The 24,806-nt window shown below is 34.8% G+C and overlaps 2 protein-coding genes across 2 annotated transcripts in view; one reads left to right on the top strand and one right to left on the bottom strand.

Annotated features, from left to right (window-relative positions):
• LOC146141550 (uncharacterized) overlaps positions 1-6,291 on the bottom strand; it is a 41,756-nt gene extending 35,465 nt beyond the window's left edge. Inside the window, exons 1-8 of the mRNA XM_083390178.1 lie at positions 6,187-6,291; positions 5,964-6,080; positions 5,480-5,545; positions 4,568-4,712; positions 3,496-3,604; positions 2,534-2,639; positions 1,057-1,161; positions 511-625 (exon numbers count right to left, since the gene is read on the bottom strand). Coding sequence (XP_083246304.1) covers positions 511-625; positions 1,057-1,161; positions 2,534-2,639; positions 3,496-3,604; positions 4,568-4,712; positions 5,480-5,545; positions 5,964-6,080; positions 6,187-6,213 — 790 coding nt within the window. The 5' untranslated portion in view covers positions 6,214-6,291. The remainder of the gene's footprint in view (positions 1-510; positions 626-1,056; positions 1,162-2,533; positions 2,640-3,495; positions 3,605-4,567; positions 4,713-5,479; positions 5,546-5,963; positions 6,081-6,186) is intronic.
• A 672-nt stretch (positions 6,292-6,963) lies between these two features.
• LOC146141549 (uncharacterized) lies at positions 6,964-23,278 on the top strand. The gene is made up of 11 exons (XM_083390261.1): positions 6,964-7,169; positions 8,247-8,396; positions 10,135-10,293; positions 11,722-11,895; positions 12,953-13,100; positions 13,916-14,075; positions 16,539-16,654; positions 18,548-18,713; positions 19,953-20,123; positions 21,332-21,480; positions 23,025-23,278. The coding sequence occupies exons 1-11, from the start codon at positions 7,038-7,040 to the stop codon at positions 23,243-23,245; spliced, it is 1,746 nt and encodes a 581-aa protein (XP_083246387.1). The 5' UTR covers positions 6,964-7,037; the 3' UTR covers positions 23,246-23,278.
• Positions 23,279-24,806: the final 1,528 nt, after the last annotated feature.

Below are 24,806 nucleotides of genomic sequence, written 5' to 3'. Positions count from 1 at the left end.
TGCAATTTAACTCAAATCATTAGTTAAAAAAGTTGAAGAATACCGACAAACATTAACAATGCAGGTATGCCAGGTACCAAAAGAAACTTTGTTTTCAATTCTTTTTTGTTGGTTTAAAATTTTCTTGTTTATATGTGTGCAAGTAATAACATCAAAGGTTAATTTTGTATTTTGGTGCCAAGCAATTTTGACCTTGAATAATAGCTTTCTTGTTAAATTTATAACTACGGCGATTATTTTTTTGACTTGGCAAAAATAGTCAATTCATTTAGTAGGTTATTGTTATAATGTAGTATATAATATGCTATGCTCACTATAACAAAAACTTCTTTTAACGCATAACTTAAAAAAACAAACTCAAATGGAAAATCAAATGAGAAAAAAGAACATTAAATTCAAAATTTCAGAAATATATTCAAAGACTATTCCAAGACTTTTGAAAAAACATAGTGTTTTAAAGATTTAAAGACTTCGTGGAAACCCTGAACACTGCTAAGCATAATTATATACCTATTCCACTGCGACAATTAATCTCCAGCTTTTGTGCCTCAAACATTTCCTTTAGCATGGCATATTCCTGTTTCAGTTGCTTCTCTGCTTCTAGGAATTGGCTTATTTGGTGTTCCTGCATTAAATGAAAAACACAAATCCATATTATGCAACATTTTTGTCCTAATATATTCGTTGGTTTTCAGTGATGAAGAAAAGTTTACAGAAAAAAAATCGTTGTTGGATGTAATTAAAAACTAGATTTTGATAAAATTTTAACTGAACGACTATTGCAAAAAGCTCACTACATTTTTCAAAATTTTGTAACGATCTCGGTGCAAGTTGTAATGAATTTTGGCTTGGAAATTTTAACCTAACATGACAAAAAAAATATTAAGTTAAAAAAATAATCGCCCTAAGTGTAAATGTAACAAGAAATCTATTCAAGGTTCAAAATTGCTTGGCACCAAATTACATGACTGAAAATTCACTTTAATTGTTACTACATGCACGAACATAAACAAGCATAAATTTCAAAAAGTATAAAAACAAATTTTCTGTTGTTACCTGCATTGCTAAAGTTTGTTGGTATTCTTCAATCGTTTGTTGGTGTTCAACCACGCTTTGACTTAGTTGCCTCACGTCACATTTTAGGTACTTCTGAGTGGATATCTTTATGAGAAAAATAAACAGAATATTACATCAACAATATGTTGCAAACTAGTTCGGGACACAATCCCCAAAGTAGCTGCTAAGGATAAGGTTTGATATCTTTATGAAAAAATAATAATACATAAACAATATGTTGCAGACTATTTCGGGCACAATTGCTGAGAAAACAGATGCTGCAAAATTAACACAAAGTGATATTTCCCCACGGCAACCGAGTCCATGAGTAGCGCATCTTAATGCCAAGAACATTAGTTCGGCACAAAAGGGCTGCGATAATTAAAATTGTGACACAAATTGATAAACTGTTGCTACTAGGCATGGATGCCTAATTTGGGGTGCTAAGAGTGCTCCTAGGGGTGCCCAGCACCCCCTAAAACGGTGATATAAATCTACACGCAAATTTTTTCCATTTCTTTGGATGCATGTGATTAGGGGAAACAGTCTACAAATACTGCATAGTGGTTAAAATAAGCCGGAACGGTCCAGAACGGCGATTCGATAAAAAATATCATTTTTTTCAGACCATCCCCCTATAAAGGTTACTTTGTTTCCTGTTATGACGTAACTTGTGAGTATTCCATGTATGAAAATTTCACGCAGTCGGCTAAAACCTTTCATTGTTCCAGTAAGAAAATTAGGAACTCTTTCAATTTGATATGTATAAAGTAACGAAAAAAAAGGTCTACAAATACCGCATACAGCAACGCACATTATTTGGGGTTAGGGTGGGGCAAGTATTATTTGACCCATCCAAACACAAACCGACAACCAAACCCAAATAATGGGCTTTGTGGACCATTTTTCAGTATTTGTAGACCATTTTTTCCCCATTTTCACATAAATTTCTACAGTTAGTCAATTATTTCTAATACCTTGCAACTCATTTTACCTTTTTCCCCCCTAACAGCAGTCAGCAGGCATTTTGGTGACGACATATTTATCGCAAAAATTTGAGCACCTCTTTAAAAACAGAAAGTCTGCATCTATGCTACCAGGCATAATATTGATAAAAAACCAGCTCTTCTGGTATTTATGTCTTTTCTCCAACATTTCGGCGACCTATTCAACTGTACTACTACAAGCATTTTAAAGCATTTAACCTGAAGAAGGCAACTTGAATGGCTTGCCGATATGTTGGAGATGATATACAATTGCCAGAGAAGCTTTGTTTTTGATTTTGGAGCATAATGGTTGGAGGTTGAAAAATATCTAAGCCCATACAGAAGTAGGTAGCGTTTTGTAAACATTTTGAATAACACTTTTTTGTTTAAAAAAGGAATAAAAAGATGCTTGCAACGTTCAAAAACTATGCTTTTTTATGAATTTCATAAACAGTGTATGAAGGAACAAAAATAAGAAAAAAAAACATTACCTCTGACTCAACCTCTTTGTATTGACTTGTCAAATCATCAAGATTTCGCTTTAGCACTGCAATAGTATCTTCTTGTTCATTATATTTGGCTTGCTTTTGGCGATAGCTGAAAAATAATTTGGGAATAAGAATTTTTTTTAAATAATTGATTTGGATCTAATACTGAAGATTTTTCTCTATGCAAAAAAACAAACAACCTGTTTCAATTGATTAAACAATAGTAATATTGTTGTTGAATTAGGATCTATTTCTGTTTAAAGAACCAACAAAAGTTGAAAAAATATCTAAAACAACTATTTTAAAACACGGAGCACCACAGTTCCGCCAAAATCAACATCAACAGTTCTTCTTAAAAATTTAATTAGAATGAAGTAGATGCTGTGTTTTGCCTAACTGTTGTACTCTGTGTTTGAATGAAGTTCTTTCAGATGTTTTTTAACCTTTGTGGTTCTTTTTGTATACTTCTTAATTAAAATGTTCTGTTTCACTAAAATTTAAACTAAACTAAAAGGAATGATCCCACATATGTATACATGTCTCATAAAAGAAAAATACACATGTACATATGTGTTCGACAACTGTGATAGCAGCATTGGCGAATGGTTGTTTCTCGACTCGCTCCTTTCTGAGCCCGTGTAGCTCAGTTGGATCACTGGTCCAGGTATTGCCGAGGTTGTAAGTTCGAACCACACATCAGATAGTTTTGCGTTTAGGAACAAAATGTCACAGACAATGGTGCTATGGTTGTTTCTCGACTCGCTCCTCTCTTAACCTGTGCAGCTCAGTTGGTAGAGCGACAGTCCCAATATAACCGGAGGCCATGAGTTTGAATCTTACCACAGGCTAGTTGTTTTTCTAACCTGCCTTGCTTGCATAATTAATCGATAGTTTGGTTGGTCTGCGATGGCTTCCAGTGTACATGTTACATACAGTATTTATTAATATTTTCAAACCAAACCCACCATTCATTTTTGTTCAGTAAATCATCTCTTTCCTTAGTTAATGTCCATATCTCATCACTTTCATGTCTCAGCTCATCAATTTCTTTCTTATTTCGCAATGATTTTTGATCTGGGATAAAAATTTGCACATTACAGACAGCTTCTATGCCACATATAATCTACTTCGATTTTAAATATATCACTCAATGAAACAGTAATAATTTGGAAAAACAGTGCATGAAAGGCTGGCAGAGAAAGAAGACCGAAGGCAAGGTGGATTGATTGCATTAAATCACTAAAAAGAAAACTGGAATAAAAGTCTTTATCAATTGATAAATGCTGCATAGGATAAAGCAGGGTTACTCAGCTGTAGCCCTCGCATCCCCCCCACGGAGCGGTGATTGGGGGCCACTTTGAAGTGAAATAACTGAAGATTATACCACATTTCTTACTTGGTAAACTACAATAAATGGGTAAAATTTTTTTGGAAATTTGTGAATTTTTATTCACGGCAGGACTCAAATAAATGCCATCACGCTGTCAAAGTGTCCTAAATCTGCTGATTTGATTGTACAAAAGGATTTGGTGGATCCCATAATTTTGTTTGAAACGGCACTGTAAAAATGTGATGCCATAAAATAAGTCTTGTGAACAACAGAAATCGAGCATAAATAAATTCTAGGGTAGTAAGCCAAAAAAACGCCTTTGGTTCTTTGCAGTTTGCTGGCGACTTAGCAGCAATGTCAGCAAAGCAATCAGCTAGAAAACCTAAGAAATTGGTTCCAAAGAAAATATTAAAAAAAAGATTTTTTGATTAGTGGGAAAAATGACTAGCAGGATACTGACAGTGCTAGGCATATAGATAGTTTATGATTTTTACAGTTATTTAATTTCGATTATAGAATTGTTGTGTGTTTTAAGTTTTGATTTGCACTAAGTACTCCTATTATTGACTCTGCATTAAGCAAATCTGATCAGCACAAAGGCGCAAGTGTCCCTAAAATGTCACTTGAAAAGTCCTGCCAATTTAACCACAGTTTTGTCACCCCTACTACATATCAGTGGCATTTTTCCTATCTAAAGTCTTACTTACTTAATGCTTTTAATTTTTGCTCCAGGTCTTGGTTTGTGTTCTCAAAGTTTTCCCTCGTTTGCTGTTCTGTCATTAGGTTGGATTGCAGAAATGCGTTTTCCTTCTTCAAAAGTTCAATTTTCTGCTCGTATTCCTGCAGCTTTGCCTGTCAAGAGTAGAAAATTGTTTAGATTTAATTTTTAAACAAAAAAATCAAATTTTGCAAGCCTAAACCTAGTAATCAACTAACATGTTTGTTTTTTTCGGACCGACACCTACCTGATTTTTAATGTTTTTGCCAGATACTGACACCGATTTTTAACAGCAAATTTTTTTTAGATATACCTATACTGGAGTATAGCAAAAATTTAAATTAAGTGAAAAGAAAATCAGAAAAATATTTAAGTTTATCTACCCAGAACTGTTATATAAGCTCTTATTTCACATATTAACTTGGCATGATGCTAAATAAAAAAAAAAAGGAAATATGTAGGAAAACTACATCACATATTCACTGTAAATATCAACCGGACCAAATACAAATATATCGGACCGATATTATCGGTCTATCTATACCAGTGATTCCGAAACTGTGTGCCGCGGTACACTAGTGTGCCTCGAGAGACTGTCAAATGTTCCGCGAAACTTTTGGGAATTTAGGAAATAAGGGTATTTGTATTACCAATACGCATACACGCAAGTATTTTAGACTTTAATACACACTATCCATTACAAGTTAATAATATTGAGACGTTTAGTTTGTCGTGTGTCAAGGGCGATTGTAAAATTACTCTATTGTTGTTGTGTTAAAAGTGTGCCGCGAAATATTTAAGATTTGTTTAGTGTGCCGCGAGCCAAAAAATTTCCACTGGTCTATACTTTTAAATTTTAATTGCAGAAGAAACAAGTGATTAACATGAGTTATCTATCTACCCAATAGTTTATCCCTGGTGTGCATGGTGACATTCCGGGTGACTCCGTCTGGTAAATGTCTTCAGCCTATAAAAAAGTTCAGCTTAAAAAGTTACCCATACTATCATTACATTAGGTTTTAGAAATTGATACAGTAGGTTTTTAGGAATTTAGAATATTTTGTTAGTTAATACATCAAAAAGAAACAACTTTACTTTAAACTAAAAAGGAATTTTACAACATTAACACAATGTAAATTAGAAGAAAAAAAGGGGGTTGCTCTAGAATCCAACCACATTTTAGTCCGGGGGGTTATATTGCTAACATTAGTTGGGTTGGGGTCAAGTTAGCATTTAGTATCGGGTGGGTCAGGTATTATTAATATATTAATCGTCCCCATATTTATTTCTCAAAAATTTCAATTTAGACAACTTGTTTCGCATATTTAAAAAAATGTGGTAAGATTCTAGACCAGCGATGAAAAAGTATTGTTAAAAGTAGGCACCTTGCGAGCTTGCAGAATGCGCGTTACAGGGGTGAGCTGATCGATTATTGGCAAAGTGTTATTTGAAGCAGGAGAACCAGATATCTTCATTGCAAGATGATCTGGCAAGCTCTTACACTAAACACAATAGAAATAAATAGAGATTCACAATAATTTTAAAGCAAAAATTAGTAATTTACACAGAAAAGTGTCAATCATGCTTTTTGTATGCTGAAATAAATACCTTTTCTTCTGCTTCATTCAGATCCATGATTGCAACAAATCAGTGATATCTTTATGCAAATATGAATAACAGGCAATGTTAAACCATCTTACTTTTCATATTTTCTGTAACACATAAAAATTGTTCGATATACATATAGAGTAGTGATAGCATCTTCATGCCTAAATTTTGGTTGACCTGCCACGGAATGCAACCTGGTTTAGTATTCACTATCAACGACTTTTTTTAATTTAGCATATCTTGCAAACAAACTTGGGCGCTGGTCCAGACTCTAGAATCCTACCACAATTATTAAATCAACGCACAGAAATCGGGTTAAGGTGCGAGTTAGCGTTTTGGTGTGGATGGGTGAAGTATTATTATACTCAATATTTAATAATAATACTTGACCCATCCTAAGTTTAACCCAAAACGCTAACCTACACCCTATAGGCCAAATAATATGCGTTGTGCTAGGATTCTAGATCAGCGCCCAAACTTGTTCTAGTCTGTACGGCTTTATCTTCTATGCTACATTTTTCTTAGATCTGTCTTAAACGTAAACATGATGCCGCAAATACACCGCAACATTCACTTATATTCCACTAAATAAAATCGCAAACAATTTCAAGTTTTTTATTTCAAAGTCTGTGCGCCGCGTGCAGTCAGGCGTGTCCGTCTAATCTCATTGGACAAATTGCGGCGTGACGTCACGTGTGCTCATTTGCGCGTGACGATTGTAAACTAAAGTTTTCAGCGGCGCGTAACGGAAAAGGATTTGAGTTGGAAATCTCAAAATACAAACTTTAATCGGCTTAGAATTACCGGTTTACGATTGCCAGCTGCGATTTTAGGTAGTTTATGTTCTTAAAATGACGAGTTTTCCATCGACAAGGCGTCTCCCGCTCGTCAATTTGAACGTGATGGGCACCAGGCCAGAATGCATAGTTCCAGATGGCGTATGGATTGAAGTACAACCCAACGTTTCTTCAAATGAAGCCGCGGTACGTCAAGTATTCGATTTTAAAACTTTAAGGTGTTCTGTAAGACCAAAACGCTATCTTAATCTCATCCAACAGCCAAACAAACATAAATACATTCTATTTATGTAACTGTATGACCTACTGTGTATTTTTCAACCTTTTTAAAGTGCATTCAAAAAAAATCTAAACTGCCCAAAAAAAGATTAATCTGAACTGCAATGTATGCAGAATGCATCGAAAAAATCATAAAGTGCATTCGGAAATTTGAAAAAACCCGAGGTGCACATTTTTGACCTTTGTTGCACCCTGTCCCCCTTTTTTTTGGCTGTGCACCCGATCTCGTCGAAATATGCAACACTTTTCAGACTGGGGTATGAGTAAAGTAGAGAATAACAAATGATTAATTAGTTTAATTAGCAGGCGCTGGTCTAGAATCCTACCACAGTTCTAAAATCAACGCACAAAATTTGAGTTAGGATGCGGGTTAGCGTTTGGGTGTGGGTGGGTCAAGTATTATTATATTTTTTATTTAATAATAATACTTGACCCACCTTAACCCAAACGCTAACCCTAATGGTGTTTCGTTGTGGTAGGATTCTAGACCAGCGCCAATTAGCATTCTCTACTTTACTCATAAAATTATTATCGGAGTCAAATTGAAAGAAAAATGATACCGGATAATAAAATATTCCTACTTTTCTTAATGTTTAAATTGAAAAAGAACAATTTGAAACAGTCACAATTAATTACTTTCTTATTCTGTACCAGGTTGAAAGTAAGGCCCTGACCATAGCCGTGCATAAAATTTCCGCAAAATGCGTTTAGCCAGGAAAGCTGCCCAAATGCGCTAAATTTTAGGTATAATACTTAATTTTTTCAATTTTTAGAAATAAAGTTATAGAGCAGCACTTATTTCAATCAAATTTTATCACAGCCGCACAATTTTAAACTGGAAAATAGTCTTCACCACGCAAAATCCAAAGGTTCCAATCTGTATGAACTTTGATATTTATTTGAGTTTAACTACAACTACCTCTTTCATTATTCTCCCAAATCTTTAATTAATTTCCATTATTAATAAGTGTTTTCATGTTTTAGAAAAATGCCCAGGTCGAAGAAATGCGCATTGCAAATGCCAACAATGTTCGAGACGACAGATTGAAAAAGTTCCAGAAGGACGTGCAGCGACGGGTTTCAAGAGCCGCTAGTGCACAAAGATCTGACATGGTCGACTTTCAATCAAGAAAGGTAAAACGAATAGTTTTTAAGTGAGAAGCAAGGACTTTTTAGCTGCGGATAATTTTGGAAAAATGACATGTAATCCGATTCTATGTATACTAAAATCATTAATATATCATCAAATAAGCATGATATAATGAAACTAAGGATTTTCAAGGTATAATGAAAAATTATTTTGCATCAAGAAGCCTATCAATCAACCCCAAAAATTATAAACCTAATAATTAGAGCGAAAACAATGCACGTTTAGAAATAATGTTGCTGGGATCTTGTGGCTGAAAAAATGAAGTGACAGCAATATACCTTATGGAAAAATCGGCTGTCTTAATGATTTTTCGGCATACCGTTTGGGTGGCAAAAAACAAAACTTTCGGGTGCACTTGCCATACTTTCCATAGTGTATATCAATGATACACCTGCCTGTTAGCCATAACTTTGGGCTGCAATTCATCCCATTTTCTTTCCAAAGTCCACCATCAAATTTTCGTAATAGAAAAATAGGGGTCATTCTTTTCTTAGGTAAAAGTTTTTCAATTTGTTCACCCATGTTCTCAGATTTTCTTTACAATTCAAACTATTTATGATCTTAGAAAAAAATTAGATTGCAAATTGCAATATATTTGAGCAATGTGGAATGTTCGGTTTCTAAGATATGATGTGTTAAAATTTTGACTACTAGGTGAAAATAGGTTATTTTTTGGTTCTGCTTAAGTGATTTTCTTTCTGCGTAACAAAATCATTTTCATGATTAACCGGCATTTCTTTTTTGGCAAAGAAAAATAAATCTTCTTTGTTGGCCTACAGACAAAACAACAATAAATAAAAATTAGCGTAAGTTCAGAAAAGGAAACCTTAAGTAAAGATGCAAACCAGTATTACCTACTTTAGATAAATATGATGATTAACAAATACAAAACATAGTAAATTGCTATGCCAACTATTATGGGGATGCTGGTTTGAAAAATAATTCTTAAAACACTATGTGGTTATTTGTTCTGAATGCAAATTACATTCAAAGTTCTTTAAAGTCATAACATTTCAAAAGTATGGAATCTGTAACGCTGCTAGCCAAATCATTTCACCGTCGGAAATGTCTGGATATAAATTAAGGTTGTACATATTTTGGCCTAAAAAAATAGAATTTGCTCTACAAGGCAACATATAAATAAATATAAACCGCTCTTCTGGTGTAATCAACAAGATTTCATTTGCAATCGTTGATGCTGGAAAATTGTCAAATTAAAATATTTTAGCCCATGAGGTCAGCTGGTATCTGTTGCCGAAATTTAGGTTTCACCCGAAAAGCGATTTCTGTATTTTGGAAGAGTTGGATTTCCATCCTGCCAAGTTTTAAAAGTTGTAGAAGCATTTGACATTAAGTCATGTCAAATTGGCTCGTTTACAACACCTCTTTACAGTTACGCCAATGGTGTGATCTGCTAGTTTTAATGTCCCTTTTGTTCAGCATGAAACTTTTGAGTAATGTGCAACAATGTTGGTAGCGTTATATTAATGCTGCTGATGGTTGGTATTATATTTATCTAATAGTTTGTATTTTAATCGCGAATTTTTAGCAAAATGATAGCTTTACTAAGAAGGCAGAACAAAAAATCAGGTTAAATCTACTGCTGACGATAACATTAATTCGATTTTTCTTTTGTCCCCACCGTAAGATGCTCGATTTTTAAACAAACATTTTTAGCTCATTACAATAAAAGTCTAATTTCAATATTTTAACAAACTGTAGATGAAACATGAAATTGATGTGCTGTACCGAAGTGCCTCCGCCGCCGAGCATTGCTCACCCAAGAAGAACCGGTGTTCCTATAATGTTAACCCCATCGCCATCGATTGTACTGGAAAAATTGCCGCATTGGACATCAGTACAGATCAAGCAACTGGTTTGGTAGGTAATTTTTCTGGCTGGAATTCATACTAGATCCCGTTTGTTTTGTTGGAATTTTCGTTTGTCATGCTGCGTTTTGAGAATGAAAAACAAATGCTTAAAAAAGTTAACTGGCACTCACAATTTAAATTTGTTATCTTTGCCATTGTTTTTGAGAAATAGTAAATTTAAGGAAATAATTAATTTATGAAACTAGAACCTAGAACAGTGATTCTCAGTTATATGGTTCAAGTTTTTCAGGGTTGCCACAAAGTTTTTAAATCTTTAAAAGTATTTGAATGTCTTTGAAATGATTTTGTGTCCAGCTTAAGATATATGTTTATTAAATGCCATTGAAAAACATTTTCAGCTATTCTTGATTGTGTTGTCCATGTTTTTTATACTGTTTTGTTTTCAAATTATATTTTTAGAAAAGTCTATCGCTAAAATTTTAGTTTTTTTTTTTTAATCTTCAAATTTTCTTTCAAAAGTCTTTGAATAGGTTTATGTACAGCTTAAGATATTATATATTTGAAATGGTCATTTAAATGTTTGTTTTATTTAATTGTGTTAATAGTGGCATTTATACTGTTTTGTTTTCGAATTATTTTTTTAAATCTCCAGCGATTCAATTTCAGGTCCTTAAAACCTACAATTTTTTTTCTAAAAAGTCTTTGAACGAGTGAATTTTTTTTTATAAATTCATGTGGCAACCCTGTTTTTCTAGGTTTTTTGTTTCTTTTTAAAACACTTATGCCTACTTGCTTCTCTCTAAATCTAAGGCTTTGTAGCTCAATTGGTAGAGCGACAGTGTCGGTATAACTGGATGGTGTAGGCAAGGGCGTATCCAGAAATTCAAAAAGGGGGCTCCCGAATTTTCAACTTAGGGAATTCGCCGTTTTTCCGTCTGACGTTAATGACGTCATAAAATAGTGAAGAATATGTCGTCATAACATAGCGATTGTAGTGACGTCATAATTAATAAAAAAAATCCGGACGTAGAAAGATCATTTGCACGAAGCGCTAAAAGTTTTCGCACTTACGTAGTTAAATGGCCAAAAAGTATTTGAAATTGACTCGTGTATATTTTGTCAAAGAGGCGGCGGGCCTATCCGGCGCTGCCGACCCCTGTCTTACAGCTCTTATAATAACGCGGACAGCAAACAGCGAGAAGCATCGGCACCGCCTAACTCGACATTTTCAGAGAGAAAAAGAAAAAAAAAAAACGATAATGTCATTATAAAAAAAGGGGTCCGAATCCCCAATGGATTCGCCACTGGGCGTAGGTCATGAGTTCAAACCTCACCATAGGCTAGTTGTTTTTCAAGCCTGCCCCGCTTGCAGGATTGATCATCTGATTTGGGTTAATCTGTTGCATGTTTTCAGTGTAGCTTTTGTTAAGTCATATTTTCCTTGCTATGTTGACGACCTGCAATATTTTTCTCGCAGGCAAAACCTGAACTTGACAACCAAGCCAAGCTGATTGAGACGCAGGCTCGCAAAGCGAGAATGAAATTGGCCAAAAATCTACTAGCTCCTGAACCTCAGATTGAAATACAAAGAGAAAAGACACCGGAATTTCCACTGCCTGGAGGAATTTGGGCTACTGGATGTACAAGAGATGTATGTTGGTGTTGTAATAAAACATATACATTTCATTAGATGTGTTGTTCAATATAACGGCCTAGATGCAGGACGTTGGCGTTGTAATCAACCTGTACATATTACAGTTTGGAAACTTACGATTTTACAGCTTGAAATTGTGCGTCTGAAATTACATTTCCGCCAAAATTTGCGCGGCTCTGGTAACGTTATTTGCAAAATTTGCACGATTCGATGATTTTGAAAGATCCATGGGACGCAAATAAAAATCACACAAATTAATCCAGGTTGAATTTGAATTAGACTACTCTGTGAAGTTGGAAGCAAGAAGTGTTACAAAATAAAGTACTATACCGTTAACACGGCAAAAGTTATGCGCCTTGCAGTGACTTTTCACGACTGATCACATTTTACGTTGATTTTACACGACATAGGGCTCCAACCGCAACTTATCAGTAGGACCCGCAAAAGTCAATAAAGTTAAAATTTTTTAAGGACCTCGTATGTCCACAAATCAAAGAATAAAGTTGTTTTTAGCACCTAGGGGACTGTTTCTAAGAAGTTTATAGGTTAAAATAAAGTTAAAATTTACAATAAAGTTAAAAAAAAAAATTTTTAGGTTAAAATAAAAATGGCCCTACTTATCAGGCAACTGCACAGGGGATTAATCCTTACTTTTCAACCAGGTATATCAGTGGTTATGGCATTGTATAAGACCACCTTTGATAAGTTTTCAATTGGGATGTGTGATACTAAGGTTTTATTGTGATACGGATATCAAAAATTTTGTGACAAAAGTGCTACAATCCGATTTAATGCCTAATTACCCCATAATTGCACTCGAACAGTTAAATAAACAAAATTTAAACATTTAAAATTCATTTTTAATTCAATTTTTTTAATAAATTGTTTGGCTAAAGTGTTCAAAATTATGGCTAAATTTTCTTCTTAACTTTTGATTTAATTTTTTTTAATCTAATTTTGTTTTTTACCACATCTCATCATGTATTGACTTCTATCTGAAATATTATTGGACATTCTTAGTTTCCAAACATTTACATATCCTTTTATCTTACAGAAATCAGCAGCCCGTTTATTTCCTGAAGACACGCCTTCCCCAATCGACGAAGAAGCCAGTCAGTTGCTTGACGAAGTTCAAACAATCCCCGCAGTTTCAGCACCTGATCATATTGCACTGACATCTGTGCAAGAAGGGATAGTACTAGGTACTTACCAGTGTTGTAATGACTAGACTTAAGTGTACGTTTTTAACTGACCTGGGTTGATTTGACTTAAGTTTTTTGGACCAATGACTCCACTTGGACTTAAGTCATTTCTAACCAGCGTTGTAATGACTTTTAAAAGTGCTGTGTACTTAAGTCACTGTTTTCAATTACCTTGACTTAAGTGTTTTGGGCCAATGCCATTTCGGCAAATAACTTTGATTAAACTCAAGTGTTCTCTCTACAATTTTTAATAAAATTGATAATTTAGTCAAAGTCAAGTCTTTCGCAAAATATAACTAGTCAAATAAAGTCGGCAGTCGAGTCATTAGTTAAGCAAGTCAACTTCAAGTCAAGTTATTCAAAAAAAATAAGACATTAAACTAGTACAATTGCTAACCTCGCCCGATAGTGATCAACTGATCATTACCTCAACTACAAAAATAACAAAAACGCAACATGTCAAGCAAATTGTCCAAAATACTTACGTCAAGTCAAGTAATTTTGCTCGAAAGACTTAAGTCAAGTTAAGTCATCGAAAAATTGTGACTTAAGTGCAAGTAAGCCATGTTATTAACTTTAATTATTTCAACACTGCTTTACATAATTAAAGATAAAGGCGAGATTAATTAAGATAAACAAATTACTTTTTTTTTAATAATACATGAAAACACTTATGTTTAGCCCAAATCATTTGAAACAATGGCTTAAGTTCAGGCCAAGTCATTTGTCAACAATAATTGTCAAGTTATTTAGGTCGAAAATAAAACAGTTCCTCAACTGCTAAGTAATTCCAGCACTGCTTTACATAATTACAGATAATAGTGAGAAAAATCAACATATGGAATTACAAGAGTGCGATATTTCGCAACCTGACCAAGATGTCATTGTAGAAGGTAATCTTCAGCTACCCCAAGCACATCCTTCATCTAAGATACCTAATGTTGTCCACTTCAGCAAGGACAATAACTGGCAAAGGTATTTTTTCAATGTTTTACTATTATTAGGCCTACAGTCGTGGACGAAAAAGTTGGAATTTTTTGTTTAGCTTTTGTCATTGAATTAACTGCCGCAACGAACACAAGTAACAATGCTAGCAAACCGTTTCGAGCAGCAACTGACCGAGTGTTAACGCAATACTCAAAAAACAGTCAATGAGCAAAAACTGTCTGAAAGTAGTAAAAGTACATTAATGTTTAGCCTAAATGTTATAGTAACTAGATCGTTTGTGACGTAACAGTGCATGACAATTGAAGGTGTGGCATGCCTGTGATCGACTGTTGTGGTACTGCTCATAAATGCTTTTTTTTTGGGGGGGGGGGGCATGGCCCCTCAGACCCCCCCTGGCTACGCCTATGTAGTTGTCCAAGTCTACTTCCTGTCATACTGAATCAAAAATAGCTCTTCGCTAACCTCACCACAGGCTAGTTGTTTTTCTAGCCTGGCCTGATTGCACTACAATCCTGATCAGGCTCCCTAATCTCGGTAAGCCTTTCCGAAGGCGTCTTGTAGCCTACTATATAATGGGTGCCGTTATAGTTGGCCAGTACGACTCCAAAAGGGCTTGACAGAATACACATTGTCTATATCAGTGGTTCTCAAACTGGGGTCCGCGAGACAATTTTCTGTGACCGCGAAGCACCTAACAAAAAGACAACACAACGCTCTTAGAGAATAAATTCTTTGTGCATTCAAATTTTCAGACAGCTTACTTTTCCGAACAAAGCTGATTAGTTTTTCATTCACTTAATTGCACGCCTAGAGTTGAATTGTGCATTGTGACGTCATAGTGTTGCATTGTGCTGATGAGAATTACGTGTTTACAGTTTGCTGCGCTGACAGACTGTGGGCTGTATGGTAACGGTTTTAAAACTGATCGTGATTGCTCCACTCAAATAAAGTGATTTGTTAACATAGCCGAGCTGATAGCAAAGAAGCAAGTGCACCCGTCCCATAGATACCATTAAAAACAACGAGTTATGTTGTGTTTATTTGTGTCTATTTTTAAGGGACCGTGAGCAATTAAAAAAAATGCTGGAGGACCGTTGCGTCATTTTTTTATAAAAAGTTTGAGAACCACTGGTCTATATGTATGGTTTTATCAGAGCAGGTCAAAAACTCTTTAAATACTTATAGCTACAAAAAGATCACAGTACACAAATTGTGTACATGTACATTTCACTTACTTCTATTTGGACTTTAATATTCTCTCTATTCTATAAAGGTATCTAGTGTACTATGTAATGTGAGTCGTTATGCTAGTACGGCTCCAGAAGGCCTTGATCACAGATTATAAACCATTTGTATTAGTACTTTCAGTTACTTCTATTTGGGCTTTAATATTCTCTTTATTCAAATATTCTCTCTATTCAAATATTCTCTCTATTCTATAAAGGCATCTAGTGTACTATGTATGTGATTCGTTATCGTTGGCCAGTACGACTCCAGAAGGGCCTTGATCACAGATTATAAACCATTTGTATTAGTACTTTCAGTTACTTCTATTTGGGCTTTAATATTCTCTTTATTCAAATATTCTCTCTATTCTATAAAGGCATCTAGTGTACTATGTATGTGAGTCGTTATAGTTGGCCAGTACGACTCCAGAAGGGCCTTGATCACAGATTATAAACCATTTGTATATGTACGTTTCAGTTACTTCTATATGGGCTTTAATGCAGGGAGTCGAACCGTTTGACTTTTCCGGTTCAGGTTCGGTTCGGGTTCAAGGATTTTTTCGGAATCCGGTTCAGTTCCGGTTTCGGTTCGGACTAATTTAAAAGTTCCGGTTCAGCTCCGGTTCGAACATCGTTATTTCAAAACCGGTTCATAAAGTTCTTGTTCAGATACAATATTATTTGCGTTAAATCTCAAAATGTGGGTCGACAAATGTAGAGAATAATCTTTGAATTGTAAGTCTTTTTATCTAAGTTCTGTGACTTATTAAAAAAACAGCAACTCAATATTGAAATATCTTTTTTTTATTCAATATTCATATTTTTTTCATAAAATTTCGAACATCGCGTAACTTGACTCGGTAAAATAGAAGTTGTGACGTCATGCTGGAGCGAACCGCTTTGGTTTACAGCTTCGGGTTCGGTTAAGGTTCAGGTACTTTCAAATTATTCGGTTCAGTTCCGGTTCGGCTCATTATAATCTTATAAAAAACGGTTCAGGTTCGGTTACGTTTCGGAAAAAATTGACCCAAAACCGGTTCATAAAGTTCCGGTTCGGTTCCCTGCTTTAAAGTTCCCTTTATGCAAACATTCCCTGTATTCTTTAAAAGTATCCTTTGTACTCATGTTGGCCAGTACGACTTCAGATGGTCTTGATCACACAATGCACATTGTCTATATGCATGTTTAAGTTTGTTAGGCCTAAATAAGTAATTTGTTTACTTAAAAAAATTTCCAGATTGCTGTACTTTTGTTGTGCTTTCAGTGAGCCAGTGAAAGCGCTTGACGTTGTCACATCTTCAAGCTTAGTGAGCAAACCTGTGCCCGATGGAGACACAACTTCGAGCAGAACTGAAGTGTTGGGAAAACAGAAGCTAGGAGGTAAATTAATTAAACACACCTAATCAGACATGGACACCTAGACCAATTTTCGCGTTTTAAAATTACATTGAAAGTAAAATTAGAGCATTTGGGTTTTCCTCAAATTAGATTAGAATTGCCGAATTCTTGAAAGTTTTCAGAGACCCAAAAACAATTTTTTTTTCAAAGACTAAAAAGTTTAGAAAACCCGTAAACATTTTTTTTCCATTATGTTTCACAATCAACTCTTTTTACCCATAAGTACCTAACATGTTTTCAGTACAACGAAAATTTAAAAAAAAATGTTTTTTACCCATGAGCACGTTTTTCTTATTTTTTAGATCAATAAAAAAATAAAAAATAAAACGTTTTTTCAATGATGTTTTACAATCAACTATTTTCACCCGATAACCAACGAGCTTTTTTAGTTGAACTAAACTTTTTTTCTCCGAAAATTGTTTTTTTGGTAGAATTTGAAATTTTAGCAAGGCTATAATAGCCTCAATAAGAAAACAAAACTTTTTTCAATCATGCTTCACAATCAACTCTTTATATCATAATCTCCTTTTTTTCAGTTGAACGAAAATATTTTTTCCTCCCGTTCTTCAAGTCAAAAATATCGTGTATCGGTTTTGGAAAGAAATGTCAAGTATCGGACATCCCTAGGTGCATTTTATCCCCGATACATTTAACATTCCTAATGCATTTATGACGATTTAATCTGTCGAAATTCGTTTTTCCATTGGGTTAAAGTATTTCAATAAAAAGCCGAAAAAATAATATAAGTAAGCTTCAACTTTGAAAACACACGAATCCTTAGGTCTCGTTTTGCACAGCCACCGCCAATACTTTAGAGCAGTGGTCGGGAACCTATGGCTCTTTTTGTGAGGCCATATGTCTCTTGATGAAAGAATCTTGCTTGCAGATAAATAAAATATTTTTTTTATTTTTTAACACACATATAGTAGTAAATTTTCGGCGATTCGCGCAAATCCTATTTTTATTTTAGAGCCGTTTTCCGGTTTAATGGAATCTCGTTATATTCAAAAGTATGTGCTGTAAGCAGGGCTGCGGAGTCGAAGTCGGACTCGGGACTCGACGGAGTCGGTTTGTTTTGCCGGAGTCGGACTCGAGACTCGGGACTCGAGTAAGACCGCGTAAAACTACCCGAGTCCCGAGTCCGACGTGCGCGTGCGTAGTATCAAATTTTAAAACTGTTAAGGCGGCAAAATGTAAGTTGTAAAAGTGTAATAGCAAATGGTGAAATATTTTTAAATCATGTAATGCGGGTGGATCAATTATGACACCAATATGAGTCGATTGCAGAAAATCCACCTTAATTTAGTTGCGTAAATGGGTAAAATACAGGCTGTAGAGTCAGAGCTGGACTCGGGACTCGACAAAATATTACATTTGGCCGGAGTCGGACTCGGGACTCGGGAGTCGGACTCGGGGGTATTTTTTTTTTTTTTTTTTTTTTTTTTTTTAACCGACTCCGCAGCCCTGGCTGTAAGTGCCCTATTCAAATTGCTATCTTTCCAACCTATAATAGATGTATAAAAATATTACACGGCTCTCATGGAAATACAACTAAGAATATTTGACTTTTATGGCTCCCTTAGTAAAAAAGGTTCCCAACCCCTGCTTTAGAGAGACCCCAAAACAATTTTTTTAGAAAACCTAAATCAAAAGTTTTTTAGAGACTAAAAATCATTTTTTTTTTAAAACAAAAAAAAGGTTTTCAGAGACCCTAAAACAATTTTTTTTAAAAAAACCTGAAATCACAAGGTTTTCAAAGACCCTAAAACAATTTTTTTTTTCAGAAAAAGTTTAGAAAGACCTGGAAACAAAAAAATAATCCCATGATGTTCATAATTAACTCTTTTTACCCATAAAAACCTAACATTTTTTCAGTTGAACGAAATTTTCCTCCCGTTCTTCACCCGGGAGCCGTCAAACTTGATGAGAAGAAGGCGCTGGAAAGAGCAAGGTGGCTTTCCAGAAGAGTGTTCGCAGATGCCGAGAGGGAAAGAACTCGAGAGCAAGCGAGGATGAAAGAACATAAAATAAGAGCAGACAGGTGAAGTATTTTTCTTGTGTATCCAACACACAGGAAAAATTGCACTGATTTTACTGGGACAAAAATAACAATAAAACTATATTTGGCCCATATACTGGATTCGGTAGAGTTTTTTTTTTTTTTTTTGAGAGGCAAGACTCCGTGGTTCAAGACTAAGTAAGCTGGATTTAATCACTACACACTGTCTAAGTTAGAAGATTTTAAGTCGCTGTCCAACTAAATACTATCCACTAATTACTATAAAACTACTACGATTTTTTGAAGTTATCTATAGACTTTTTGAAGAACTTTTTTTCTTGTCAACATTTTCACTTAAGAATTCCAATAAATTCTAATAGCTAAAACTAGAATATATGCAAGTCCATAATGTTTATATTTTTTTTTAAATTTAGATGCCATGTCTATCGTCTATCATTTCTATTTTTATTTTAACATGTATTAAACGTGCTCACTGTACAGTTAAAATTATATTCATTGAAAAGAAAATGCAAATCTTTTAAGATTGAACAAAGAAAACATTCCTGATTTTACAATTGATCAGTAAATTAATTATTTTCCTGTCTTCAATTCAGGTTTTTCTGGATAATTTTTTGGTTAGGTGATATTTTGCTGCAATAACGCCAATTTTCGTTTATTTTTAAAGATTTTTTTAAATATGTTCTTGTTTTCCTATCAATTTGCATAGCCGAGAAAAAAATAAATCTTTTAAAATTTAGTATTTTGGCATAAAGACTTGTTTTGTCAAGGTAAATGTCAAATTTGGAAAATACTATTGGTTAAGCATTTAAATTTCTTTTGAGCAAACGTATAAATGCTCAACCTTGTCGTCGTTTTATCATGGAATTTTTTAAAAAAAAAAACTAAACCGAGTAAGACTTTTTTTTTATAAAATATGCTCACTGTACAGTAATTAAACAGAAGATGCAAGTCTTTTAAGATTGAATAAAGAAAACGTTCAAGATTTTGTCTTGAAAAAGAAAAAAATATTGTTGCTGATCAATGTCAAATTTGGAAAGTAACGTTTGTAAAACACATAACCTTGTCTTCGACTTAAGTTATTTGACAAATGACTTGACTTGGACTTAAGTTATTTGACAAATGACTTGACTTGGACATTTAAAAAAACAACCTATGTGTATTACAAATGGGCATTTTAACAGGGAGAATACTCACGTCATTTGGCCGAGAAAAAAACTGTTGGCACTAAACCTAATTAAACTAAACCCAATCACTTTCCAGAATTCGCAATGCCAAAGAACAGGAACGTGAGGAAGTTGAAAGAAAATTGCGCGAAAAAATCGAAGCCGCAAAAATCGCCGAAAAACAGAAGCAGAAACAAATCAAGATCGACGAAAAGAAAAAAGAGAAGGTCGTGCGAGAGAAGAGAAAAAGGGAGCAAAAACAAGAAAGGTAATATATTATGTTTCCTTTGCTAATTTTTGAGCTTAATGGTTGGGGGCTTTAGTAAAACTTAACAAGACGGTCAATCCCATACAGAAGTATTAGTATCATTTTGAGTATAAGTATTAGATGTTAAAAATGAATAAAAGTTATTCGAAACGTTCAAAATGACACCTACTTTTGTATGGGCTTTAATATTTTTGTTACACCTTTGCTAATTCATTCAGTTTAGTTGCCAAGCTTAAAGATGACAATCCGAAACACAAACTAACGTAAAGAATTTTTTTTTTGTATTTTCTTTTTGTTAACATATTTCAAGTTTGCCGTAAGGTCTTTGATTTTTTTAAATAAATGGTAATAAAATATTCAGAGATGGACATTGATTCGGTTTTGGTCAGGGCTGCGGAGTCGGTTTTTAACCAGGGCTGTGGAGTTGGTTAAAAATAACACGAGTCCGACTTCAGCCAAAAAATTGAACCCGAGTCCGGCTCGGCAGAAAAAGTAACTCGAGTCGGACTCTAGCCAATTTTTTTTTTTTGTTGAGTCGAGTCCCGAGTCCGGTTGCGTCTCTACCACGTAACTAAAATATGGTGGATATTTAGCAATCCACTCATATGGGTGTAATACAACTTTATATGGTTGGAAATTACCCCACCTTTACAAATTACGGTTTTCGGACTCGGGATTCGGGTAGTCTTACGCCGCCAAAACTGCTTATGATCAGATTTTTTTTTTCAGTTCAATAAGACACGTATTTCAATATCTCGTAAGCAGACTTGGACAGACAAGCATTAGAATTACTTTAGGATTAGAATTAGATCATTTTGTTTTTTTTAAATAGATTATAATGTGAAATACCGAATTCTTAAACAATCCTATATTGTAATAGGATGTGAAATAGTAAATATTAGTTTGGCAATTTTTGTACGTTTATTTATAGCCTATGCTTCTTCAGAATGCACAAATAACCTACAAGTCGTTCCAACCAAATAGTTTAAAAAAACTAAAAATGCCGTTGTCCAGAGTAGGATTTTCGGTAAATTTCGAGCAAGATTAGAACTAGAAGTAGAGCACACAAAAATTTAAAAAATAGATTAGAATTAGCCGCATTTTGCTCTTAATTCATTGAATTAAAAAGCTAGAATTATCTATTTCAAGTCTGCCGGGAAGCATTAAAATCAACCAGTTTTCTGTCACCTGTTTAAATCATTGTTTAGGTTTATTGCCGCAATGAAATCGCAGCTGAAGGAGAGAGTTGAGCTCAACAAGCTTGAACTTCCCCCATTGTGTCAGTGTGCTGCAACCTTCTGGCAAACCGACCCCATGACATGCGCCAACAATTGCCTCTTCTATCGAAACCACGAAGGTATTGTAGCAATTTAAATGTTTATATCTAACTTTAATGTTGTTTTTTTCGTTGCACGAGAAGAATTGTTGACCAAACTGGATCTTTACTTGGCTATAGTGTTTAAAATTGACTTCGAACTAGAGATCGACCGATATCACTTTTTTGACCGATACCCGATTTCCGATTTTTACATTTTTGTTCCATACCCGAAACCGATATTTTATATACTTAAGAAATGTTCAAAATTTGAATTTATTGAAAATAAATTCTAAATAACGTTTTAGGTTATATACCTTTATTAATTATTAAACTATTAGTTTGCATATTAACTTGGCGTGATGCAAAAACCCAATTGTTTTTATTAAAAAATGGATAAGTTGTTTGTTGTACAGGAAAAATTATATCATATTTTCGTACTAAAATATCGGCCTACATTTACCTATACCGTTATATCGGTGGAAGCAAAATTTTGGCCGATATATCGTTCTATCTTTACTTCGAACCGTCTAAATTGTGCAATGAATTAGGCTGATAAAACATTAGTAGGATAAAGCAGCCTAGGAGCCATTTTTGGAAGCTTTTTAGGAAAATTAATACAATTTGTTGGTTTAACAGAGATGTTCAACTTAGCGATTCCCAAACTTTTAAAGTGATTTTTATGGTATTTTACTAGAAAAAAAATTAAAACAAAACCGTACGTTTTTTTCTGCTTTTGCAAGCAGTTGTTGAAAGTTCAAGTGAAACTCGGGTTGAAACGTTTGCTTTTCATTCGCTTTGACATTTGTATATCGAAAAGCAGAAACGAAATTCATAAAGGTTTAACATTTTCTGTATAAAACCGCCTCCTTACTGCGCTGTTACAAGTTTGAGTAGTTTTTTATTCCATTGGTCGTAAGTGTAAATATTAAAATACCTACATCGAAGGAAAAAAATAAAATCAAAATACGTTAAGCGACCCCAAAGTAGTGAAGCTGAGTTAAATCAAGGGGCGCGGAAACAACCCTAGACCGACTCCTTTCTTTAAAATATTTCTACTTGTATTGTGTTCTTTGCACATTTTCAAGTAGTTTTAAAAGCATGTTTTCCCATCGATATCATCTTGTTGCCAAACAAACGTTTTATTTTGCTTTTTTCGCACAAAAGCGAAATATTTACCCAGTGACGTTTCTTCATTTTAGAGTTCGGCGTCTTCAACTATAATTCAGCCAACATTTCAAACAAGCAAGGCAAATATTCAGTAGTTTACCTTTTTGGCGAAAATCCTGGACCTGGTTAATAACAGTGGTTATACCTCTACAACCTGTTTTCCACCCCATTACGTAACTAAATACGGAGGATGTTCAGCAATCCACTCATATAGGGATGTCATATAATTCATCCACCCACAATACATGGTTGGAAAATATTTCCACCTTTACGATTGGCGGCCTTATCAGTTTGGAGTTTGGTACTGCGCATGCGCACTTTGGACTCTGGTCTTACGTAGTCTAACTCGAGTCCAGAGTCCGACTCCGCAGCCCTGGTTACAGACCTAGTTTAAAGTTTCCTTCATTTATTTACAGCCTACACTAAAGCCCTGGAAGCAGTTCTCGAAGCAGTCGAACGAAACCTCTTGCCTTTCCACAAGCACGCCCTCCAGCGGAGCACCGTGACCTTGGGACTGGTGGGTGACCTTGACGAGGGGGGCTCGCTGTTTTCCGCGAGGAGAAGCGCAAGGTCACACGTCTCAACCGCAAGGTCACAAGCCTCAACTGCTAGATCTGACACTAAAGAAAACGAATAGATATAGTTAATATGGAATCAAGTTAATAACCGCTGCAATCAGTACACACTTTTTGCTGCTATATGCTACCTTTTTTTGTAACCGCGGACCACAAATTTGTTTTCTGCTTCGCGTGGACCAGGGTAGGCCGGAAATTTTTAGAGGTGACGTCATAAGTTGACGTCACATTACGATGTATTCTTATAACAGTGTTTGTTTCGACTTTTTTCCGCGGACCACTAAAATTTTTGCTTCGCATGAAACAGGGTGGGCAAGAAATTTTTAGAAATGACGTCATAAATTGTCGTCACATTATAATGTAACCTTGTAGCAATGGTTCTTAGATTTTTATTACCGCAGGCTACTATTTTTTTTTTTACTTTGCGTGTACCAGGGTGGGAAATAATTTTTAGAGATGACGTCATAAATTGACGTTACATTACAATTAGTCGTCAGAAATCTGCTGTTTTGGGGAACAAAAAAAAGTTAAAGTGCAAAATTGTTTTATAAGTGCAAAAACGTTTTTCTTTAATTAAACTCTTTTCTTTTTGAAAAATTGATTACTTTCAAAATGTACACTAATATTTCAATTGGGACCCCGTAAAAACTAGTTCACGTATTCCCAAGGGGCCATGGACCCCAGTTTAAGACCCCTGCCTTATAAAAGGGCGATTATTTTTTGACTTGACAAAAAAAATAAAAAAAATTTAGTTAGGTCAAAATTATTTAAGGTCAAAATCGTTTCAATGTAACAAAAACTGTAATACGCTTTTTAAAATTCTTGTTCGGTTTGAAATTTTGTCAAAATTCAGTTTTAAATTACATCCAAATCCGGCCCGCCGCCTCTTTGACAAATTAGACACGAGTCCATTTCACATACTTTTTGACTATTTTAACTACGTAAGTGCATAAAATTTCGCGCTACGCGCGAATCAGCATTCTACCTACGGTTTGTTTACGTTTTGATGCGGTGTTTTCAACTAGAGCAGCGCTTCTTACCGTTGCACCGTGGAAGGCAGCCAAGTGCGTCACGGAAAAACGGAAAACGTATTCAAAATATTGGACATATATTTTTTTGACTTTGTTTTTTTATTTTCGGCAATGTAATAGAAACTTGCAAGGAATTTAAAAGAAATACCGGTATACCCAAAAAAATTGCGCTCGCTTCTCTCGCCAGGGCTGTCTTCACTTAAAACGTTAAAAAACACTCGGCTAGATTAACTTTAAATGTTATCGCGTTCCCTCAAAGTAGTTTTATTACACTGTTTATTAGTAGTGTGGATGACGACGTGTGAACTCAAATTTTAAATCAACAAACCTTTTTTCCGCGCTTTGCGCCAACACTTTAGTGCCTCCGTAACGTAATTAAACACGTTTTTAAGTGCAAAAACAAACCGAGGTCCGCCCGATTCACAGTTGTTCTAACATGAAAATAACACAATTCTTAGTTATCATTTTTTGCGGCCCGCAGAGATATTTCCGAGTTTCGTTTTGGCCCGCGACTAGAAAAAGGTTGCCGACCCCTGCTTTAGATAGTGGTGGATCACAGATTGGATTGGATAAATGTAATGAGCACTTATTT

The sequence above is a fragment of the Ascidiella aspersa genome, chromosome 5 (assembly GCF_963924565.1).
Source record: "Ascidiella aspersa chromosome 5, kaAscAspe10.2, whole genome shotgun sequence".
Taxonomy (NCBI): Eukaryota; Metazoa; Chordata; class Ascidiacea; order Phlebobranchia; family Ascidiidae; genus Ascidiella; species Ascidiella aspersa.
Note: the sequence above shows the minus strand (reverse complement) of the source record. Positions and strands in the feature narration are given on the sequence as shown.